General features: G+C 47.2%; 1 protein-coding gene across 1 annotated transcript in view; it reads right to left on the bottom strand.

The window, feature by feature from the left end:
* Nucleotides 1-18,782, bottom strand: part of BUB1 (BUB1 mitotic checkpoint serine/threonine kinase) — a 640,511-nt gene that overhangs the window by 197,621 nt on the left and 424,108 nt on the right. Inside the window, exon 23 of the mRNA XM_069234708.1 lies at nt 3,856-4,033. Coding sequence (XP_069090809.1) covers nt 3,856-4,033 — 178 coding nt within the window. The remainder of the gene's footprint in view (nt 1-3,855; nt 4,034-18,782) is intronic.

Genomic DNA, 18,782 nt, shown 5'->3' with positions numbered 1-18,782 from the left:
AAGCAAGTTGCTCAGCGTCTCCATGAAAATGTTTTCTACGGGCACGCCCAGCAGTGCCACTCCAAGTCATACCGAAGGATAATCCATTCACCACAGACCTAGTCAGGGTGGTCTTGTGCAGATCCAATGTGGGAACTCCTATAAAGAGATAGTTTATTTTGGTAGCATAATTATAAAATGTTGATTTGTTCAATGGATTCATAGCACACAGATTCCACAAGGATGAAGAATGTGGGTGTATGACAAACATCCAGCAGGAAAAACAATGAGAAGACTAAAGGCGTGAGAATTTTACTGCAGAAATTCCTTAAAAAAAAAAAAAAAACATTCCATCTTGCATATTTAGACTCTTAGTTTGTGTATCTGGCACCAATAAAAAAGAAAAAAACACCTGACATTTCTGGTTCCAGTCTGAGCCTTTATAGAGACTTAGTCCGTCATTTTTTCCTTGAAGTCTCAAGATATCTCTTCGACATTTTAGGAGCCTAGATCAGTTTACGTGTACACTTATGGTGTGGTACCCTTTACTGAGTCCAAGCATCTCTTAGTGATAATGAATAGGTGTCCAGATAGCAAAAGCTCTCTAGGGGTAGCTGAAGCTTATACAGGAGGAATGTAAAGCACTTGCAATACCACAGGAGCCAGGCAGTAACTCATTCACAAGAGAGAACCACAGTGTTGCAAAATAAAAGATTCTTTATTACGGCACTACTACTAGACTCGCATTGGAATATCTTCCTTTGGAGCTATCTATAAACAATAAAATAATCAAGCGAAATAGCATAAAATGTACAGGGCCTTATGTGTGTTTGTTTGTGGGGGAGGAGGAGTCAAATCATCTACTAAATAAGTGAAATGCAAAATTGTGAACCCAACCAAGGTAAGTGTGGTAGTTAGCTAGGGGTAGATGGGAACACCAGAGGTAAGTACGGTAAGTGTCCCCAGCAACCAGGTGCAAGGTAGTTACCCACCCACTCGTCCCATGGGCTAACAAAGGGAGTAGTGGTTGGAGTTTGTGTACTTCACAACCCTTCCCTTCCAGTGGACCCTGAGGAAACCAACAGACAAGAGGAAGGTTTGAGAGTGCGCCACCTGAGAATACCCAGAAGACAGGAGAAAAAGCTCTCTCGAGTCAGTGGACACCTCAGATTGTCCAGCTGCTGTCATGACCTGTGCCTAGATGGAGCAGATGGCAATGCCCACCCTCCTACAGTTTAAGTTCATGCACGTAAGTTGAGGAAGAAGTCCAACTGCGGGGTCCAGGAGCTGCAAAACATACCAGGAGTCGCCTACGAGCTGTCCCTCGACGGTCGCTAGATTGCAGGAGTGGCAGTGACCAGCCAGCACTGACAAACGCAAGTAGGAGCTAAAGAAGGACTTTCAGAATTTTGGGGACCAGCAAGGTCCAGGAGACTCTACCCTTGAGGGGGAGTCAAGGCTGGCCCTCAGTATGAAGGAAGGCCAGAAGTCCCTGGAGCCCCCACCAGTGACCCACAGGCGATGGACACAGGGAGTCACAAGGAGGCCTTAGCAACATAACAGAAGTCCCACATCACAGGAGTTGCAGGACAAGGGCTGACCTTCGAGTTGTAGAGTGCTTGAGGTCAGGGCTTCTTGGTGCCTGAAGAGCTCCTGGAGGAAGAGTCAACAAGCCTTGGCAAGTTCAACAGTCGCTATGCATAAGGGTTCTAGTCAGTGGCAAGAGCAGGGGCCCAGAGTGTCCCACACTGGTCAGAATACAAGCAGGACCCAGAGGAAGCCACGGACTCACCACCTGTAAAGCAGAGCCTTTCGATCTCCGTGCAACAGCAGACCCCACCAGCCGGTCGACGTTTTCTTGAGGTGCATGTGGTGTAGGGGAGTGATGGGTATGCTTCCAGGTGCAAACAGTCCTTGAAGTACTGAAGGATGCACAGCCTTGGGTAATGCAGAATTCTTGCAGGATCCGGAGAAACTAGGTTACAATGGGAGCATCCCACCAGATGCAGAATTGTTTCCGTTGCACAAGTTACTTACCTTTGGTAACAATATATCTGATAGAGACCTATTCTAGTTGCAGATTCCTTACCTTAGAATTTTCCCCCAGGTGACGGACTGGGTCTGGAGATTTTTTCTTCGAGCAATACCCTTGCGCGTCGGTAGGTGGCATTGGTCGACTCCGCGGGCGTCGTAGTCGCCGTGATGAGGTCAGGAGTAGTACATAGATGCTGCCTCAGCGCAGTGATGTCAGTTTCTTTTAATGACTTTCCACGCCAAAACACAGAGCCATTAAGAACATTGAGATAGGTGCTTCAGAGCTAAGGACCTGAATGGGGAGTCCCTACCCCTAGAAATCAGTTCGCAAGCAGGGAGGATGGGTGGGCCGGTAAGGAATCTGCAAATAGAATATGCCTCTACCAGATATATCGTTACCAAAGGTAAGTAACTTGGACATCTGATAGAGACTTCTAGTTGCAGATTCCTTTCCTTAGAAGAGATACCCAAGCAATGCCATACTCGGAGATGGGGTGCGAACCAACATCAAACTAGAAAGTCCTGCAGGACTGAACGACCAAAGTAGACGTCCCGAAGGACCCGACTGTCCAGGCAGTAATGTTTAGCAAACATGAGCAGGGATGCCCATGTAGCTGCCTGGCAGAGAACCAGGACAGGAACTCTGCGTGCTAACGCAGTAGAAGCAGCAGTTGCTCTGGTAGAATGGGCATGCAAGCCCTCAGGGGTTGCTTCTTGGCCAAAGTGTAGCACATCTTGATGGCAAAAGGTACCCATTGAGGGATGGTACGTTTTTGCACCGCCTTCCCTTTCTTTGCACCCACATATCCAACAGAGTTGATCGTCCACCTGGAAATCTTTAGTACGATTCAGATAGAACGCCAAGGCTTTTTTTTTAGTCCAGACGGTGGAGCCTCTCCTCCTCATGAGAAGAATGCGGGGATGCGTAAACAGTAGGCAAGGTGATGGACCGGCCTACATGAAAAGGCTTAACAACCCTGGGAAGGAAGGAAGCCTTAGTGCGCAGCAGCACTTTGTCAGGTTGCACAGAAAAGTATGGGGGGTTTGAAGAAAGAGCCTGAAACTCACTCACTCTGCCAGCAGATGTGATGGCAACAAGAGGAGCTGTAAAGGGCAATTGTGCATCGGCTCAAATGGAGTACACATTAAGTAAGTAGGGACAAAATTGAGGTCCCACTGAGGCATTATAAACCGAGTGGGAGGAAACAAATGGGTGGGGCCCCTAAGGAATCTACTAACAATAGGAGACTTAAAGAGTGAGGGCTGGTCAGGCAACCTAAGAAAGGCTGAGATGGCTGATAAGATGCTTACGTGTGCCTAAAGCAGAGCCCTGCTGGGCCAAAAAAAGAATAAACAAAAGAACCTCAGAAAGAGGAGCAGGATCCCAGTGAATTACAGTCTAAAACATAATGACACCAGGCAAAAATGTGGGAGTTACTACAACCAGGACCCAGCTTACTACAAACACCACCTGGCAATAATTATAATTAACTCCTGAAAAATCTCCTGGATCCAGAATGCAGATAGAGAAGGGTTCATGGGGAAAACTACCATCCACGAAACACAAGCATCTGATAAACTGTGAGCTAGGCAAAGCTTTAATATGACAGTGCAGGCACTAAGCATAGCACCTTATAACAATACAAATCATACGTAAGTAATAAAACACAGACATCTATAAGTGTATGCTAAAAATATGTCTGTTCTGGGTAGCAAAAAAAGTGCTGTTATATGCCATTAATTAATGCTGTGATGCCTTTATGTGTGCAGATTGCAGTAAATATCTTAAGTTCACTTAACTGAACACATAATCACTTCTTGTTGGCCTACTTCAGAGCTCACCTTTATTCACAAGAATTTGCCCAGGCTGCAGTGTTATTCCGTTGAATGGTGTAGATGAAACCCGAGCAGCTGCAGATTCAAAGTCTCCAGAACTATTAGGATTTGGTGCCAGTGTTTTATCACAAAAATAATACAAAACTGTGTTATCCGATAAGAAATCTGTAGTAGGAATATCAGTCTAAAAAGGAGAAAAGATATGTCAAGTACCAACAGATCACTCATGCAAACAATCAAATTACAACTAGAATGCTACATATCTAAACTTAAAAGATTGATAGAGGAGTCTTAGTAAAACCTTAATCCTCAGAATGAAGACAGTTCTTTATGTAACAATTTCACAGGGCTATTTTCAGAATATCTTTTATCAGTGTACAGTCTAAGACTATAAGGCACTTGTGTATCCACTAAAAGCAAGCATAAAAACAAAATTCTTCCGTCTCATTTTCAAGACTGCATATTACATTACGATTATTACTATTATTATTATATTAATATTATTATTATTATAACAGGTAGCACATGTAAGGTTGCCTCGGTGAGGTTGGTGATAAGTAATTTGAGGAGTAAGAACATTAAGCACCTAATCAGACCTTATCAAATCTATGCAATTTCAGAGCCGATTTTGATGAATTCTCGCAACAATTACTAAGGAAACTGGAATTAAGGGGCCTCTAATAAACATGAAATACTGAAGATATATTCCACCACTAAACATCTAGACAACGAGTGTCCAAATAGCTCAGGAGCTATTGGTAGCACACCAGCACCCTTGAAGTATCTCTCCAAAGTGACACTTAGACCAATACATCATTCAGAGGGTTTATGTACATTAAAGACGATAGCACTGCTCATCTCAAAACCCTCAGAGTAGAAACCAGACAAGCAATGTGGAAGAGCCTCATGCTAAGACAAACAGAATCTGATGGCCTACAGGACCAGCAATGTGATCATATGTATCAACAAGATTAAACTTGTTGGAGGCTCCGCTCAGACTGTGTGTGATCAACTGTCCAGGTAAGAAGAGTATCAGCAGTAGCAAGAGCAGCAACCATTGTGGAGTAACTTTAGAGTAGATCAGCAGGAGGCAGAGAAAGAAAGTATGAGTTGGGTGCATGATTAGACAGCAACTTAGGAGAGCAGGGATGGGATCTGGAGCAAAGATCCACTTCCGAGCCTCATTGACCTGCCTACTGTCTGCATAGGTTTAGCACTATGATCCTCCCTCATAAACAGTGGTGGTTTCTGAAAGCCATGTCTAATGTCAAGGATACTAAAAGTATGTGTTACTCCCCTTCATACTGGGTTAATCTCTGGCACAACTGTGTCAATTCGTGACACAGTAGTGGCTCTGGCATAACTGACACCCTTGGCATATTTTGGGCATTCTTAATCTAGTTGTGTATACTGGGAGAAATCACTGACATTTTGTGATCATAACTAAGATTTCTGGCTGCCCAGGCATAATAGTTGCCGTGACTGACACTTTGTGAGCATCACGCCATTTTAGTGTCCAGTCTTGGCACAGTGGAGTCTAATAAAAGGCTGAGCATATTGGCACATTATCGGTATCCTTGTTATCACTGAACAAGTTACTTACCTTCGGTAACACATTATCTGGTAGGGACTTTTCTAGCTGCAGATTCCTTACCTTTTAATTTCCCAGGCGTCAGACTTGATCCAGAAACCTTTGCGTGAGCGGCAGCCCTGCTAGCTGTTCGATTACTTTGTTTGGTTCTGCTAGGTGTTGGCGCCAGAAGTGACGAGTGGTGTCACTGGTGTCAAAAGTGACTTGAAGTCACCTATATAGGTGCCGTCCAGAGCCATGAAGTGAACTGACATATGTCTGTCAAAACTAGGGTCCTGACAGGGGAACTACCCTAGCCCTAGAAATCTGTCTGCAGAGCTGATAGGTATGGGTGGGTCTGTAAGTAATCTGCAGCTAGAAATAGCATCTACCAGATAACGAGTTACTAAAGGTAAGTAACTTGCTCGTCTGACAGAGACTTCTAGCTGCAGATTCCTTACCTTTGAATCCATACCCAAGCCATATCCTCCTGGCAGTGGGATGCGGACCAATTTTCTAAAATAGAAAGTCCTGCAAGACCGAACGAGCGAAATGCCCGTCCCTGCAGACCTGACTGTCCAGGTAGTAGTGTTTTATCGCTCCAACATACCCCACAAAGAGTTGGTCATCCACCCAGAGTTCTTTTGTGCAGTAAAGGTAGAAAAACGCTCTTTTTGAGTCCAGATGGTGGAGTTGCTCCTCTTTTTTAGAGGGATGTGAAAAAGCATAAAAGTTGAGCAGGGTATCCTAAATGGAATGAGGTCACCACTTTTAGGAGGCAAGCGGCCAGGGTGCGAAGGCCCACTTTGGTAGGGAACACAGCAAGATAGGAATGCTTAGATGATACCTGCAGCTCATTCACCCTCTGGGCAGATGTTATTACCACTAGAAAGGCTGTCTTGATGGTAAGTAGAGTAGCTGGAGGGAAGAATTGTACAAATAAATTAAGATCCCACTAAGGTACGATAAAGGGCGTAGGGGGAAACATATGTACAAGCTCTTTCAGAAACCTATTTACAATACAGGACTTAAATAAAGAGGGTTGGTCGGGCGGCCGCAGGAAAGCGAACAGAGTGGAGAGATAACCCATAAGAATGACCAGAACAGAGCCCAGCTGGGCAAGGGTAAGAATGAAGAGAAGAATATCAGAAACAGAGGCAGAAAGAGGGTCAAAACTTTTCTGTTCAATATTGTGCATATTTTTGCCATCAGCAGGCATTGTTTTAGTGGAGGAACGCCTGGCTGTCAAGATTACATAACAGACTTTGGGAGGAAGGTCAAAGTTATAAATTGTTGCCTCTCAATCTCAATACAAGGACGCGGAGAGTTGACAAGTTTGGGTGCAGAACTCTCCCCTACTGCTGCAACAGAAAATCCTCCCAGAGGGGCAGACCGAATAGAGGTTTGATGCTCATTTTCAGAAGATCACGATACCAGACTCTCCATGCCCAGTCTAGAGCCACAATTGTGATCGGTCTTTATTGATCTCTTTAGAACTCTGGGTAGAAGTGGTATGGGCGGAAAGGTGCACAGCATGCCCAAACTCCACTCGAGACAAAAAGCATTGCAGAGCGGTACTCGCCTTGGAAACTCGTAACGCGCATAACTGCTGACACTGTGCATTCTCTTCGGATGTGAACAGATCTAACCAAGGATCTCCCCACGGTCGAGAGAGTCCCTGTGCCACCTCTGAATTGTGATCCTCTAGGCATCGACAGCTGAGTTTGTCTGCCTTGGCATTAAGAGAACCTGCCAGGTGTTGAGCCCTCAGAGTTATGCCAAGGTGTCCAAAGGTGCAGAGCATCCTGACAAAGGGTCCATGACTCCACTCAGCAGTGCTTGTTGCAATACCACCTGGCGGTGGTGTTGTCCGTGAATACTCGCACTAACTTCCCCCTGACAGAGGGAAGAGATGTTTTCAAATGCAAGGCGATTCGCTGGAGCTCCAGCAAGTTTATGTGGAGTCTGGATTCCTCTGGAGAACAGAGTCCTCTGATCACCACCTCTTCCAGATGGCTGCCCTGTGCAAGGAGTGACATCTACTGTCAGATCTGGTTTGAGAAGGGAGAGTCATGGTCACACTCAAGACACCATAATCAGACCAGTTGGGGGTCCGCAAACGACAGCACGGTAAAAGGCACCAAATAGCTGGAAACCTGCCTTCCTAGAAGAAATTCCTTCGACACACTTAAGAAATATTTTACAAATTTAAAAAAAAAAAAAACTGTCAAAAAGAGACAGCGGTAGCTCTTCTCTGGATCAGCACTAACTGGCACGGAAAGAAATGAACTGATGTCCACACACCTGGGCAGCGCCTATATAGGGGCCCAAGATGTCATTTCCGGCGTCGACGCGAGGAACAGAACGAAGGCAACCGACGGCGTGCAGGGGTACTGTTCATACAAAGGTTTCTGGATCCAGTCTGACGCCTGGGAAATACAAAAGGTAGGGAAGCTGCAGCTAGAAGTATCTATCAGATGTTAGCAATTATGACAAATGAACAAAGCTTGGACATTTGAAGCAGATCCTGTCCATGTGAAGCATTTGTGCATTTCAGTACTTAATGAAAATGACAAGCTGATATTTTGGGGACTGCTCATTTGCTAAAAATTAAAATGGGATTTTTAAGGCAAACATTTTGTTTCTTTCAGAAAATAAACTTGGAAAATTCAGATTGCCGAAAATGGAAGAGGTTTTGAAAATGTTTATTTTCAGAAACTAACAAGCTGACAAAGACAAAATGGTTCCATTTCCAAAACATGGAAAGCTGATCGATGAATGGTAATTCAAGCAGAGTTGGGAAGAAAGATCTGCAGACATTTCAACGTGGCAAACAGACTTACACTCAACGCCAGTGTTTGCCCGATGATGATAGCTGCTTTCTTTGTAGTTTTTAACAGGGGTTTGATGCCCCACCCTCATGTGTTCCTGCTCTCCTTCCCAGCCTGATGACAGACATTTCCCCTCCCTGCAGTGCTGTTTGATTAGGCGCTGCAGTGCACGCAGTGAACTGTACACCAGCAGGAACAATGCAATCCAAAGTCTGCATACCAGTGAGAGAAAATGCTGTGGTTATGTTGTTTGTACCTGATGTAAAAGGGACATTACTTCACTAGTCAGTCTGCTGGTATCCCCACCTGAAATATTTAGGTCCTTACAAGTGCATTAACTTGCTGTGGTGAATATCGTACAGTTATAAAATTTACTAGCGCTAGATGATTTATTTACCATGTGCAGAGATAGTTTTCATTATGCTAAACATTGGAGACCCTAATCTAGTCAATGTCTCAGCTCTAGCAGCCCTGCCAAGTACCACACATCAAGCATTAGACTAACAGATTTTAAAGTGGTGGTCCACATCACCGCATTAAAATGCCTTATCATGCATTTTAGCACCGTGAGCACCTGCGCGCGGTGAGCGTTGGTGAACTAAAGCAGTAAGTTTAAATTTACTGCAACCATGGCACTCGCGTTGCATTTTAGACGTGGAGAATAGATTTATACCAATGAAAACACGGCAGATTTGCCCGCTTCGTGAATAGTGTTGCTTACGTTTTAGACACTAAAGCAAGATTGTAGTTTGCTATGAAAGACTAAGTGAAAGAATGTGTGGAAAGAAAATGCGTCATGTAGTGCTCTGGGGCAACATCTATAATATACGGTCTACTGCTCGGAACTGATTTGTAATATCGGTAATGTTAAAAGGTAATTGTATAGCGCACAATCTACCAAATACATGCCTATTTTCCACTTGTCAATTATAGATTTGACTTGTGACTTAATTGCTTCTGTATTTTAACTATTATATATGAAGCTTTTAACGTCCCGCCCGGGCCCCCAGGAGTTACTGCTGCAACCCGGCGCCAATTAAAATGATAGGAAGACAATGTCTGACCTCTTGACCTTGACAAATGTGCTGTGCCCTGTCGTGGGGTGTGTGCGGGGAGGGAGGTGGAGAGTGTCCCCATGGGTTGAGTCCCTCATGGCGGGCGGGGGTTAGTCCCCAGGGGTTGTGTCCAGTCATAGCATGTCTGAGAGGAGGTGGTGAGCGTCTTTAAAAGGCACCTGCACAGCTCTCTAGACAGCGATTCCGCCCTTGTGACAGAATTTTCTTATTTTCAGCATCTGTCTGCAGCCAGGGAGTGTGACTCACAGAGACTCTTCAGCAACCATCAGCAGCAGGCTTTATTTTCCCAGTTGCAGCTCTGTTGTGATTCTCAGACTTTTGGTAAGTAAGACCAAAATACGATCTTGCTGATTACGAATGTTCCTGCTTAATGCAGCGATTTGGCATCGAACCTCGCTTTCTCCGTATGGTTAGGCTACTATACACTAATCCCCAGGTCCAGGTCAAGATGGGAGGGAGTATTTCGGAGCCGATTGAGGTGCACAGGGGCACGAGACAGGGCTGCCCTCTTTCTCCGTTGCTGTTCTCCCTCGCCATGAAGCCCTTAGCTGCGGTGCTACACGATCAGGGCCCCCTCCGGGGCATTGCGCTAGGAGATGGTCTACACCCTGTATCACTGTATGCTGATGACCTCTTATTGTATTTCAGGGATGTCACGCAGGTTCCCTCGGTGGTCGGGACAATACTGCAGCAGTTCGCCTCACTTTCTGGATTAGGGGTTAATTGGACAAAGTTGTTCCTCTTTCCCTTCGATCCTACACTCCCAAACCCAGGTTTGCACCTCTCTGGAGTTGCAGTTCCTTGGCAACCACACACGTTCAGATATTTAGGCATTCATATCTACCACCCTAGAGAGGACTTGTTTGACGGTAACCTTAAGAGGGCGGTGACCTCCATCAGATCCCAGATGACCTTTTGGCAAACGCTGCCACTATCTGTGGCAGGCAGGGTTGCCCTTTTGAAAATGATTGTACTACCAGGACTATTATACTACTTCTCCAACCTCCCCTACTACATACCGGTCAGCTTTTTTAGGGACCTGGAACCCAAGCTAAGAGAATTTATTTGGAATAAAGGGCGCTGCAGAGTTGCGCTTAAGAAAATGTATATGCCACTGGAGCAGGGTGGTCTCTCGGCACCTAATCTGGATTATTATTATTTGGCATCCCAGCTCCAATGGGTGTCCAAATGGCTGGCGGGACTTCATCTCCTCGCCCTGGTTCCTCGCACGGGTAGCACACTTGTTTCACCCACTCATGCTCGGCGGCGCCGGAGCAGCTTTTCCTTAAGTTGGCCCACAGCTGCAACCGCAGGTCCCCGCGCCTCACGAGGGGAACTGCCCCTTTCCCCTCTGGCCCTGGCCCTACTGGGAACACCTCGTGGCTCGGGAGTCACGTCTGGAACTGAGCTTTGGGTGTGGCATGCTGAGGATTTGCACATGTTGGGCGATCTGTACAGTGACGGCAAGCTGATTTCGTTCCCCACTTTGGTTGCTGAGGCGGGCCTTCCGGCAGGACAGTTTCTTGTATAACTCACTATTGCGATCTTTATCGACTGAATGGGGAGACTTGACGACTGCCCCCCCCAAACCCATTTACTAATGCAATATATACAGGTAATGGGGCGGGGCAGGCACCTGATCATGTGGTTCACGGATGCACTGCAAACTCACATGGTACATGAGCATGCCGCGCTGCATACTGCCTGCGTGAGCGAATTGGCTACCCACTTCACGGACTCGCAGTGGAAAACTGTTCTCTCTAGCCATACTACTATACCTCGCAACTCCAGATTTCGACTTATACAATTCTACATTATCCATAGGGTATACCTTACGCCAGCTCGCATTAACAGATATTTCTCTCATTGCGATGCAGCTTGTCCCCGTTGCAAACATCTCAATGCAGATATAATTCACATGCTATGGTCCTGCCCCTCCTTACATATCTACTGGAGAGCCGTGCTAGTGCTGTGTTTATCAGCATGCACGACATGCACAATATCGTTCACATGGGAGGCCTGCGTACTGGGTTTATTCCCCAGAGGCCCGCGTCACAGGGCCACCACAAGATTTTTATATATGGGTTTTGTGATGGCCAAAAGGCTGATAATCCGCAGATGGAAATCTGCAGAGGCACCTACTGAACTGGCCTGGAAACAGTCATTTGCGATTTGGGCAGGTGTAGAGGGGGTGGCGCTAAAGCGGGAAGATGCACTTGGGCTGCGCAAATACCCCCTGTCAGACAGCTGGGAAGCGATGTTGGCACACTTACAAAATCCAGACACAGGCTCTGATTTAGAGGAGACAGACTAGCATTTAGGATGGCCTAGCGTCCAGCAAAAACTGGGGGCACTCTGAGGAGGCCAGCGGAACGCTTAGCGATTGTTGCACTCCCATCCCAAACATGTAAACTAAGTCAAGGTAGACACTAGGCATCTGGAGCTAAAATACGGCCCCAAAATACATTAATACACTTCCACGGCACCGAGGGGATTCCACACACATGAAGGCACAGTCATGCTGTCATCAAATACTTGAAGATAAGGTACTCCATTGTTTAAGAATGTTACTGTTTTTATTTGTTGCTAATTTAGGATCAGCATTTATGTATATACCTCTGTAATTGCATATACACTTAAGCGAAAGGGCAAAGGAAGAGAAAAGAAGACTGCCACTCTGTGTTCAACCCCAGAGACCCAATTTCTTCTCATACTGAACACTCATACTTCGACTCAGGCGAACCCCAACGACTGCAAAATGCAATGTATATGTTGGAATACTTCATCCATTGCTCTAGCTCAGTGGTTCCCAACCTTTTGATTTCTGTGGACCCCCACTTTAACATGAATGGAACCCAGGGACCCCCCTGGAATCATGATGGGAATCCGGGGACCCCCGCCTGAGTCATTACTGGAAGCTGGGGACCTAATTTGTCAATATTTGTTAATATGTTTTAATTTTCTAGGCTCTCGCGGACCCCCTGAGAAGGCTTTGCGGACCCCCAGGAGTCCCCGGACCACAGGTTGGGAACCACTGCTCTAGCTAATGCCACTACACATGTCCTACTACATGCTGTTAATCCTTATAATTATGCAAAACGCCTACCACTTGTGAATATCTGTTGTATAAATGTCATCATAGAATCAAACTGTTATGGTATAACTGAAATAACAATAAAAAAGATTCCTGAAAAAAAAGAATGTTCCTGCTTAAAGGTCAGAGTTTTATGATAGTTTTGACTGCCATGATGTATTAGCATTCATGGTTTATATCCCTGCTGCAAAGAATGTGTACCAATGTGCATTTTCCTAATCTGTATTTTTTGAGGTCGGATACCTGTGTCAGTTCCTGCTTGCCCCACAGAAATCGTTATTTGTGGAACTTCTGCCGCACAGCACTTGGCCATGAGGGGTGGAGGATAAATTTGCATAAATAACATGGATTTAAATCCACCAGACTGACAGTGGGGCTGAATTCCTTGTGTGCCCAGGATGTTTCAGGCAACAATAACAATGTTGGGCTAACTGGTGAAGAATGGTCTTATGGGGCGAGATCAGCGTTAAGTTTACTGACAGTTTTCACTCACCATAAAGTAGTGCAGAGGGTTATTATGTCTGCTGCAAAAAACATGAACCACGCTTATTCATGGAACTATATTTTATGAGGATAGCTGTGATTTACTGCTTTTGTCACACAAATCCTTCTGTTACTTGTGGAACTTCTGCGCTCGGCACCTGGAGCTCCGCAGAGGCAGTGGAAGATGTTTTGAATAAATGCATTTGTTTTACAGTAGGATCAGGTTACAAGGGTACTATACAAGAGCACTGGGTTAGTGCCCCTGCATTTCTGGTGTTTTGCAGCAGTTTTATGATCTTAAGAGTTTCTCCTTGCTCAAATGGGTGTTGTAGGAAAAGCTGACCTGTGTGTGGTGAGCACCTATGGTGTTATCACCTTATACCAGGTCCTGGGATCCTCTATTAGTGAAGTGTATGCAGTGTCTAGGAAGACAGGGCTCTCTAGAGGTAGCTGTGGAGGAGCAGCCAAGACTTATCTAGGAGACATGCAAAGCTTATGCAAGACTACTATAGTCACACAGCACTATCACACATGAAAGAACCACACAGTGTTACAAAAATAAAGGTATTTTATTAGAGTAACACAAATACTAGAATACTGATAGGCAATCCCCCAAATGGAGATAAGTAAACACACTATTATATAGACATTGGCAATCAGTATAGAGCATAGAAATCAATAAGCATTGGCAAAAGTATAGGTTAACAGGGAGGGCCCTAGGGGAGGGCAAAACCATATACTAAGAAAGTGGAATGTGAAAGGCAGTCCCCCACCCAAGGATGTGGAATCAGTAGAAGGTTGCTAGAGGAAATAGGAACCCCAAGCGGTGGGTACCAGAGTGACCCCCAGCAACCAGTAGAGATTTTACCCAAAACCCACAGGAGGACTTTGGAAAAGGATTATGCAAGACCCAACCAAGGCTGGAAGAACCCAAATGTGGATCCTGACAGAAGAGGACCTGCAAAACAAGGAGAACAAATCCAACTCAAGTTGGAGTGTCTTGTTGCAGGAGCCACTACCCACCCTTCTATGAATGCAGGAACAGGTCGATGGTGGACAAAAAAGGCCAGCGGTGCAGCACAGGAGAAAAAGAGAAGTCCCAGAAGCGATGCAGATAGTATCCCATGTCGGCGGTCGGGTTGAAGTCGGTTAATAGTAGTGGTGGAAAACCACCAACAAGCCTTGGCAAACGCAAGACACGGAGAAGATGATTTGCAAAGCTGAAGAGGAGCAGCAAGGTCCAGGGGATTCGACCCCAGGAGGGGAGTCCGACATGACCCTCAGCAGCTGGGAGAGTCACAAGAAGAGGAGGCAGCCCCCACAGGCAACCCACTGGCAGCAGGCACAGCAGTTGCAGTGAGGCCCACTCAGCACACCTGAAAAGGAGTCCCACGTCGCTGGAGCAGCTGGCAGGACAGTGTGCTTTGCAAGAAGAGGTGCCTGGGTCCGGGGCTACACAGAGCCTGAAGATCTCTAGGAGGAGGAGCAAATAAGTCTTGGTAGGTGCAAGAGTCGCACTGCACAGGGGTACTGTCCCACAAGGAAAGGCAAAGGTTTTCAGTCTCCCAAGTTGGATAAGCTGGCAGAGAGTACCAAGGGGACCACTCCGGACCACCACCTGTGATGCAGGATCCACGCAGTTCCGAAGGAGAGCAGATCCACGCAGTCTGTCGTCGTTGCAGTTGGTGCCTGCTGATGCAGTGGAGCGACTCCTTCACCCTAAGGGAGATTCCTTCTTACTTCTTGTGCAGGCTGAAGAATCGCTGCCCTCAGAAGATGCACAGCCACGGAAATGTTGTAGTTGCTGAAAGGAGCCGGAGAAACAATCTAAAAGCAGATTGTCAGTTCCTGGAGGGTCCCGTTGCAGTCCCAGTGGCCAGAAGATGAAATAAATGATGCAGAGGAGTCCTGCTGGAATCTTGCACGTAGAATCTGAGGACCCACCGAAGGGGAGACCCTAAATAGCCTTAAAAGGGGGTTTGGTCACCTATCAGGAGGGGGCTGTGACATCAGATGCTTGCCCTGGCCACTCAGATGCTCCCAGGGACCTCTACACATCTTAGATTCAAGATGGAAGAATCACGTGGCCACCTGGAGCAGCTCTGGGCACCACGCCTAGGGTGGAGTTGGACAGGGGAGTGATCACTCCCCTTTCGTTTGTCCAGATTCGCACCAGAGCAGGGACCAGGGGTCCCTGGACTGGTGCAAACCGGTTTATATAAGGATGGCACCAAATGTGCCCTTCAAAGCATACCAGTGGTTTGGGGAAGGCTACCCCTCCCAAGCCATGTCACACCTATTTCCAAGGGGAGAGGGTGTGGTCTCTGTAAGGAAATGCCTCCTTGGCATGGTTACCCCCGCCCCCCCTGACGTTTTGCCTTTTGCTGATGCCAAGTTATGATTGAAAGTGTGATGGGACTCTGCTAACCAGGCCCCAGCACCAATGTTCTTTCCCTAAACTGTACCTTTGTTCCCACAATTGGCACAGCCCTGGCACCCAGATAAGTCCCTTGTAAATGGTACCCCTGGTACCAAGGGGCCTGATGCCAGGGAAGGTCTCTAAGGGCTGCAGCATGTATTATGCCACCCTGGGGACCGCTCAGTCAGCACATTCACACTGCCTCACAGCTTGGGTGTGCTGGTAGGGAGAAAATGACTAAGTCGACATGGCACTCCCCTCATAGTGCCATATCAACCTCACGCTGCCTATGGCATAGGTAAGTCACCCCTCTAGCAGGCCTTACAGCACTAAGGCAGGGTGCACTATACCACAGGTGAGGGCATATGTGCATGAGCACTATTGCCCCTACAGTGTCTAAGCAAAACCTTAGACATTGTAAGTGCTGGGTAGCCATAAGAGTATATGGTCTGGGAATTAGTCAAACACAAACTTCACAGTTCCTTAATGGCTACACTGAAATCTGGGAAGTTTGATATCAAACGTCCCAGCACAATAAATGCCAGTGTGGGATTTATTGTAAAATGCACCCAGAGGGCATCTTAGATATGCCCCCTGAATACCAGTCCGATTCCTAGTGTTAGGCTGACCAGTTTGCCAGCCTGACACAACCAGATGAGTTGCTGGCCACATGGGGACAGTGCCTTTGTCAGTCTGTGGCCAGAAACAAAGCCTGTACTGGGTGGAGGTGCTTCTCATCTCCCCCTGCAGGAACTGTAACACCTGGCAGTAAGCCTCAAAGGCTCATGCCTTTTGTTACAGCACCCCCGGGCATCCCAGCTAGAGGAGATGCCCAACCATCCGGCCACTGCCCCCCCACTTTTGGCAGCAAGGCTGGAGGAGATAATGAGAAAAACAAGGAGGAGTCACCCACCAGTCAGGACAGCCCCTAAGGTGTCCTGAGCGGAGGTGACCCCTGCCTTTAGAAATCCTCCATCTTAAGTTTGGAGGATTCCCCCAATAGGATTAGGGATGTGCCCCCCTCCCCTCAGGGAGGAGGCACAAAGAGGGTGTAGCCACCCTCCAGGACAGTAGCCATTGGCTACTGCCCTCCTGACCTAAACACACCCCTAAATCCAGAATTTAGGGGCACCGCAGAACCGAGGAAATCAGATTCCTGCAACCTGAAACAAGAAGGCCTGCTGACCTGAAAGCCCTGCAGAGACGACTGAGATGACAACTGGTTTGGCCCCAGCCCTATCGGCCTGTCTCCAGACGCAAAGAAAACTGCACAGCGACTCAGACAGGGACCAGTGACCTCTGAAGCCTCAGAGGACTGCCCTGAATCCGAAGGACAAAAAAACTCCAGTGAACAGCGGCACTGTTCAAAAACAGCAACAACTTTGCAACTTTTAAAGACCTCACTCTTCCCGCCAGAAGCGTGAGACTTCACACTCTGCACCCAACACCCCCGGCTCGAGCTCCAGAGAACCAACACTACAGGGAGGACTCCCAGGCGACTGCGAGCTCGTGAGTAGCCCGAGAAGACCGACCCCCCTGGACCCCCTACAGCAACACATGCAGAGAGTATCCAGAGGCTCCCCCTGACCGCGACTGCCTGTAACGAGGAACCCGACGCCTGGACCAAGCACTACACCCACAGCCCCCAGGACCAGAAGAAACCGAACTCCAGTGCAGGAGTGACCCTCAGGTGACCCTTTGCCTAGCCCAGTCAGTGGCTGGACCGAGAAGCCCCCCCCGTGCCCTGCCTGCACCGCTAAATTGACCCCCGGGTCCCTCCATTGATTTCTATCACAAACCCAATGCCTGCTTTGCACACTGCACCCAGCCGTCCCTGTGCCGCTGAGGGTGTGTTTTGTGTGCCTACTTGTGTCCCCCCCAGTGCTCTACAAACCCCCCCCTCCCGGTCTGCTCTCCAAAGACGCAGGTACTTATCTGCTGGCAGACTGGAAGCAAAGCACCCCTGTTCTCCATAGGCGCCTATGTGTTTTGGGCCCTCCTTTGACCTCTGCACCTGACTGGCCCTGTGTTGCTGGTGCGGTGACTTTGGAGTTGCTTTGAACCCCCAACGGTGGGCTACCTATGCCCAGGAACTTAAACTTCTAAGTGACTTACTTACCTGAAAAACTAACCATTGCTTACCTCCCCCAGGAACTGTTGATTTTTACAGTGTCCACTTTTAAAATAGCTTATTGCCATTTTAACTAAAACTGTGTATGTTACTCCTCTAACACAAAGTTCCTAACTTACCTGTGTGGAGTACCTTGCATTTTATGTATTTACTTCAAATGTTGAATCTTGTGGTTCTAAAATAAATTAAGAAAATATATTTTTCTATATAAAAACTATTGACCTGGAGTTAAATCTTTGAGTGTGTTCCTCATTTATTGCCTGTGTGTGTACAGCAAATGCTTAACACTACCCTCAGATAAGCCTACTGCTCAATCACACTAACACAAAACTGAGTATTAGAATTATCTAATTTTGCCACAATCTTACCTCTAGGGGGAACCCTTGGACTCTGTGCACTCTATCTCTTACTTTGAGATAGTATATACAGAGCCAACTTCCTACAGTCTCCCTCTCCCACAGGAAATCCTTTGTACTGCCTTCCTCTGCCTGAGCTGATCAAGCAGAAAGAGGGCAGAAACCTGTCTGAAGGGTGGCAGCAGCGCAGGCTGCCCAGAAAACCTCAGAAAACTGGTAAGAGCAATACTCTGGGTCCTCTAAGGAGTCTCCAGAGTGCATGGAATCATACAACCAATACTGGCAACAGTACTGGGGTATGATTCCGACATGTTTGATACCAAACATGCCCAGGTTCGGAGTCTCCATTATGTAGCTGGACACAGGACCTGTGCCCAGTATGCGGGTAAAATGGCTTCCCCGCACATACGCAGTCCAGTGCACTGGTGCTGAGTTCTAAGGGGCACCTCTGCTCATGCAGGAGTGCCGTCACACACACGTACCTGCACCCTGCCCTCTGGGCTAGGAGGGCCTACCATACGGGTGACTTACAGTGACCTGGTGCAGTGACTCATAGTGAAAGGGTGCATGCATATTTTGCATGTCCTCCCACGGATGGCACAATACATGCTACAGCCCATGGGGAACCCCTGGTGACCAAATTCCCTGGGTACCTAAGTTCCATTTACTAGGGACTTATATGGGAGCACCAGTATGCCAATTGTGGGGTGTGCAAAGTCCCAGGCAACCAAATTTAGAGGGAGAGAGCACAATCACTGGGGTCCTGGTTAGCAGGATCCCAGTGAAAACAGTCAAAGCATACGGACAGCAGGCAAAAAGTGGGGGTAAACCATGAAATAAAATAGGGTACTTTCCTACAGGTGTAATTTTTGATATTTATATGTTTCCCTTGTCTTCGTTGCTTGATTTTGCTCGCGAGAACGAGTCACTCAGTCGCTGAGAAATGTCAGTCGTAATTATACAGAAATTATGA

The sequence above is a fragment of the Pleurodeles waltl genome, chromosome 5 (genome assembly GCF_031143425.1).
Source record: "Pleurodeles waltl isolate 20211129_DDA chromosome 5, aPleWal1.hap1.20221129, whole genome shotgun sequence".
Lineage (NCBI taxonomy): Eukaryota > Metazoa > Chordata > Amphibia > Caudata > Salamandridae > Pleurodeles > Pleurodeles waltl.
This window is presented reverse-complemented; position numbering and strand designations above follow the sequence as displayed.